The sequence below is a fragment of the Pisolithus orientalis genome (assembly GCF_024613125.1).
Source record: "Pisolithus orientalis strain OTSU chromosome Unknown F5J12scaffold_17, whole genome shotgun sequence".
NCBI lineage: Eukaryota > Fungi > Basidiomycota > Agaricomycetes > Boletales > Pisolithaceae > Pisolithus > Pisolithus orientalis.
Window position 1 is genome coordinate 862,283 of NW_026260798.1, and position 6,001 is coordinate 868,283.

The following is a 6,001-nucleotide window of genomic DNA, read 5'->3' on the forward strand; positions in this document are numbered from 1 at the left end:
TGCCAGCTAATCCGTAATTTTGGAGGATTGGGATGTGGGTGGGGCAGATGGCGCTGATCAGGGCTGCCTCAGCCCCTCTGGCTACTAGTACGTACCCATCCGTATCGCTAACAAACCCGCTAACACAGCTTGTCCTGGAGTTAGAGGGGAGAAGAACGATGCATCATGGACTTGGACAAGGCACCCAATATATGGTCGGCCCTGTCCTCAAGCCTCACTGCGCCGAAGTCACATCGTGTTCTCCAAGATCAGAGTATCGATGGGGATCTGGCCGTACACGCCCCAGCAATGGCCCCTGAGCTCCACAAGGTCCGGTGTTTTCGTTTGCACGAGGTCATGCATAGGGCAAGGGTTGGCGGAGACGTACCGCAGGAAGACCTGGTGACGTATTGGCAATATCTACAATCATCCAATCCCAGAAAATTGTTCCACCGCATGCACCAAATGTCCTCGGCCCCACCCTCGGTCCCGCCAAATCTTTGGGCTCCGCCATGTCCTCACACGCTGATACCCTCAGTCCTCTACTCCCTTCCATCAGGATCCGAATCTGCTCACAAAACCAAGGCCACACGCGACAACACACATCCGGGTCTCACCTCTGTCTCGCGTCCATCAGTAGCCTCATCAACGTATGTACCACTCCAGCGAGATGGAAGAGGTAAGATGTAATACGACAGCGATATCGTCAGCGGCAAACGTCCCATCTATCGAATCGTGCGGTGCCTTAATTGCCAATGCGTAGCCTCGTAGGAATGCATAGGAATACATGAGAAGCTCTGAAAGCTGAAGCGCTGAAAAAATCCTCCCTTTGACTCAGCGCTGCACTTGAGCCTGCTCGTCTCGTCAATGTCATTGGCGGGATGAACTGGGCGCTGCACGAATCCGATGTTGGTGTGGTCGGTCGGCATTCCAGGCTCGTCTAGGTTCCATTCAAAACCAGCTTTCATCCTCAGAACGATAGCCAACTATATCTTCCCTGCATTCAATGTTACCGAAGGATCATTAGGTGGGCACTGGGTAGTTTAATTTTCAGTGGAAGTTTTGGCTCATTGCGGGCGTAGACAACGACGACTTAAGTAGGTCTCTGTCGTCTAGTGTCTCATCATATATTAGACACTCCTTGCAGACGTCGCATTGCGATTTGGGCCTGGTGGGTCCACCTCGCGCACGCACGACATATTTACGGACCACCTTCTTCCTGAACATCGCCTCCACAACCCGCTTGCGCTCGAACACGGAGTACAGCACACGGCAATCACAACAAGGCGGGCTTCGGTTCAGGGGAGCAGGACGTTCTTTGCGCTCACCGATAACGACACAGTCAGCTGCCTAGACAGCCAGTCTGGCGAGGTTGTGTAGGTATGGAATTCTGTGGACAATGGGTTTTCCCAATTTCCTTTTGCACAGCGGCGCGTAGACACCAGGATATGTCCTTTGTGGTGTACTCCTGCATTCATACGACGCCAGATGCCGTCCATGCGACCGGTCTCGCCAAGTCCAAGGCGGAATACACTCCACGTCATAACTCTCTCCATGGCCAACAGGTCTACCGTTGCGTCTGTCAACATCCCCGCTAACTTCCGGCAGATTTTCCCGGTTTCGTTCTTGACACGCCTATAACTGCAGAAATCAAACTAGGACCTTGTCTGACGTGACTGGAATCATCCTCAATTAGAGCAGCAGTGCTCACCCTTGAACTGAAAGGCCATGTCCAGATTCTACCCGAGGTTAACTACACGCATATGCAAGACATCGGACTCGCAGAGACGGGATAGTTTATTGCATTCACACTGAACGGGTCTGTCCATGTCATGAGGTACAACTGACAGTCTACGGCTGATGTGGGAAATTACCAACGGGGTTCGTATCCGGCTGGTATATTATACATCGCAACCTGACGGGATGAGCAAGCACCGTCACAGACACACGCTGAGTCGTATTTCGCAGGGAGCTTTGGTAAAGCCGGCAAACCTTGCATTCCGAGAGTGTATTGGTCACATGCAAACCGTATATGTATCCTCACCTTTCTCTGTTCTTGTGCCTAGCGTTGAAAGGTACGACGACATGGCAAGTAATTCGCCAGACGTTCATTCCGCCTCTTTCGGAGGGTACAAGACAAGTAACAGGATTTCCATTTCCATTTCCAACATACGGACACGTTGTAAGTAGGGAGGCCTGGGGACAGGAGATGGGGAGACAGCCACGTAGTGCTTAGTCAGACGGACGAGGACGAGGACATGCACTGTACGGCTAGACGCATCAGCCTATAGCTTCCCCCGAGCTCTACTGATTGCTCGGAGGATCTCTCCCACTACTTCAACGTAAGCGATCATCTCTCTTTATCCTCTGCCACTCACTTTTCACTCCACTTAATGATCACTTTCAACGGACGATCTAGTAGCTCTACGAAAGGTATTGGAATGCCATACTGTGATAGTAACTCAAGCTGCAGATGCGGAAGATCAGTGCAGCATGTGGTCAGGGATTCCTCTACTCGTCCCTCCGTCTGCGGAGCTGGTCCTGCTTGGAAAGGCCAGTGCGTTTGCTAGGAGTACATGAGGTTCCTTAGTACTCCACATCGTCCATCAATCGTGACGTAGGGAGGACGGGTACGTTGATAATGATAGTCGAAGAGGAAAGGTGGACGGGCAGAGCAGGCGAACTGGCATGCTGAATTTATAATGGCAGTTGGGAACCTGTCATCTGATGTCCGAGGCTACTTTCTAGGTCACCCATCTTTTGGCTGCCGGCCGGCCGAAGGGACGAGGTATGGTACGTGATCATCCAAGTTTCAATGTGTGTTCGAACTGTCGATCATTATATACGTAGAGCCTACAAACGTTGGTAGGGTTCTCCCTCCGAGACGACTGGCGTGCTGCATCCAGAAGCACAATTGGAAGGCTGACATCCGATACCGAAGGCTCTTGTGGTCAGCCATCTTTTGGCAGTCAATTCGCAAAATACAATAAACAACCACTGGTAGGATTCTCCGTTGTTACCCTTGCCCTTGAAGACTAGTCATAGTCGTAAGCTGCTCACATGCCTCAGTCAGATGAGGTAGGATAGGATTCGAAATGAGCGAAACAGCCACCTCTATGCCTTGTCGGCTCGTCAACTCCACAAATTCCAAATTCCGTCCTCTCCACTAATTGCGGCCTGACTTCAGATGCTCTCTCCCTGAACCTCTACACACCGCAACGTCCCCCCTGATTACGGAGGTATCATTAAACTTGATAAAATTCCATACCTGCGCGGAGCATCATCATCCGGCTTCTTCTCCATGCACATTTCCACTGAAACGATCCTCCAACCCTTCGTACCCCACCACCCATCCCATAACCTTCATCCACACCAGCCCCGCCTTTGTAACACGTGTACACCGGTCAATGATCAACCAGCACCCCTTGGACATCGTTGCATCTTCCCTCGGGGGAAGATATACCCACCTGGTACAAAATCATCCCTTTGACGCTATCCAGCACATATAACCCGCACGATCCCTTTGCTTCGGTCAACACGACCCACAGATGCCTGTTCAAGTACTTGTACAATCTTCTACGGTCTCCTAAGACCTTCTCAACAACTAATGCCTCTCGACCCGCGTTCCTGTTCAGATTCGTCTCCCGGATCATTTCGCGAGCGCCAAGCGTGATCCCTGTCATGTGGGATATGCGACGTGTACGGAAACGTTGTCGTTGAAGGCGAGACGATGTCCGACGAGCTGTGTGCGTGTCGATAGTTCATCGTTGTCACCATTCGCTCTGGGACTCAAGGCAGGAGATGTGCGTGCGGGAGGACGAGGTGAAGTGAAGGAACGAGACGTGCCAAGGACTTGCGGGCAACTGGAGTATCTGGGTAGATCTGAACCCATATATTGCGTAGTCGACCAATACAAGCCACACACGAAGAAGCTAACGCGTTTTAAAAACGAAAAACACAAACTTACTTGCAGAAACTCATCCAAAATGGCAACAGTGCCCTGCCCATCAGGAACAAGTGATTCGGTCATTAGGCCCCTTATCACAACCTTCTAATAGATCATACCTTGAACGATGGGTGCCGCAGCCCTCACCAGCTTCAGGATGCACGTCATCGCCAGCTAACGGGTCCACCTCGAATACGACCGCACCCACATGGCGCTTTATGTCAGGTTTTTTAAAAAAAGAAGTTGGTAAAACTTGCCCATTAGGGTGATGGAACCACATACATTACGCGCCCGTCTCTGCGTCACCAGTACAATAGTCTGTTTCATCGTCTCCTCTTCCTGACCACTGGAATTGCCCAGACGTTCCACCATTCCCAGGTACAACATACATATTCACAGCCAAAACCGTCCCTCATACACTGCCAGAGGCCCAACCCAACGCAAATAGGCGCCTCCAAATCACCCGTCCATCGCTCGAGTCGAGACCGCACAAAACGTCATCCACTGTTGCCGTAACAATCACATGGCGGAACCTGAATCAATCACTGTGGAGAGCGGAAGGTGCGTCAGAACTATGCATCGGTCCATATTCGCGGGTGATGCGGCCCAACGTGTACGTATACGAGTGCTGTAGGATACTCTCGGCAAATCGTTAAAGGCAGGTTAGGAAAGTACTGGATATGCCAGTCGATCTTGGTGGACGGGCTGCTAGATACACTTAGTTGAGGTAAAGGTACGAAAGTAGCAACGCGGACGGTCGAGAGCGCTTCCTCGCGGGACCACTGCAGAACAACGTGTTTCCATAACTGAAGTGTGCCTGTTGACGTCGTCAGTATAAATTGCGTAATCTTGTTAGTGTCATTAGATCGTCCGTCGAAGGTAACCTTTGGATAGGTAGAGAGTGAGTGGCAGAGAAGGGTAAAGAGAGAGGATTGCTTACGTGTCGAATTACACCTTATCCGTGTGTTGGGAATTGAAATGCGTATCCCGTTACTTGTCCTGTCCCCTCAGAAAGACAGGGGATGAATATCTGAAGGATTGCTCGCCATACCATCGTAGCTGTCAATACCAACACGGGCATAAAGACGAGCGGGGATACATGCACGGTTTGCGTGTGGCCAATACACTCTCACATTAATGTGAGGTTCGCCGTTCTCACCGAAGCTCCCCACAAAATGCGACTCGCTGTGCGTCTGTGACGGTGCCTGCTCATTCCTGTCAGGTTGCGGGGTGGAGAGACAGTCGTACTATCTGGATACGTACCGCGTTCGCAAATTCCCACATGTGTCGCAAATTTATTTGGTCCATTGTCACGTGCCCCCATTGTAAGCAGCATGTAATGGACCACTTGCCATTATAATGGTCAGGTTTGGCTAGATTATAGCAAATATGTGATATTTTATCTAAGATATAGTGCAAATGTGTAAAATATTATGTACAAATACCCATTTTTGGTAATCTTTCAATGACACATGGGTGGCATTGCCATGGCTTATAACGGAAGTGTGAACAGCCACCTTAACATGTATTATAAGGTTCTTATCACGTGCCCAAGAAATTTGCGACATGACATGGGCAGACCCTTCCTGTGTGAATGGGGTAAACTGTTCCGCCCCTCATTGCCCAGCTCACCGCCACTGTGGGTTAGGAACTGATTGGAGACGCGCTAATTAGCCACTCAGACAACTGTGACGACGACGACGGCCTACGACCCCGACAGATGCATCGCCCAACTGATGGACTGCCAACATCTGCCCGAACAAGACATGAAAATCCTCTGCGACACCGTCCAAGCCATCCTCCTCGAGGAATCCAGCATCCGGCCTGTATTAACACCAGTCACCATCTGCGGCGACATTCACGGCCAGCTGTTAACAATACGGAAGCACCGCAGTATGGAAAGCTTGCTGTACGGCGTGTTCGACTATCGAGTCTGAACCTCGCTGCAGTATGTCACCACGCATCCCCGACTAACACCACTTATAACCTATATCAGATCACCGCCGGAGGAGCACTACGCGTACACGGCAGACTTTCTCCAGACATACGTACGCTCGACCAAATTCGCGTCCTGCA

The 6,001-nt window shown here is 50.9% G+C and overlaps 2 protein-coding genes across 2 annotated transcripts; one reads left to right on the forward strand and one right to left on the reverse strand.

The window, feature by feature from the left end:
* Positions 1-1,029: 1,029 nt before the first annotated feature.
* Positions 1,030-3,998, reverse strand: F5J12DRAFT_942887 (uncharacterized protein; the record flags this gene model as incomplete). The annotated part of the gene is made up of 10 exons (XM_051749708.1): positions 3,447-3,998; positions 3,287-3,361; positions 3,194-3,247; positions 3,040-3,145; positions 2,965-3,014; positions 2,358-2,446; positions 2,153-2,250; positions 1,929-1,971; positions 1,308-1,614; positions 1,030-1,227 (listed from the first exon to the last, which is right to left on the reverse strand). Exons 1-10 carry the CDS (start codon positions 3,660-3,662, stop codon positions 1,030-1,032), a joined length of 1,236 nt encoding a protein of 411 aa, XP_051599292.1. The 5' UTR covers positions 3,663-3,998.
* A 1,633-nt stretch (positions 3,999-5,631) lies between these two features.
* F5J12DRAFT_703471 (uncharacterized protein) lies at positions 5,632-5,796 on the forward strand (the record flags this gene model as incomplete). Its single annotated transcript, XM_051740538.1, has 1 exon — positions 5,632-5,796. A coding segment is annotated over one exon (165 nt), but the record flags the coding sequence as incomplete, so codon positions are not given.
* Positions 5,797-6,001: the final 205 nt, after the last annotated feature.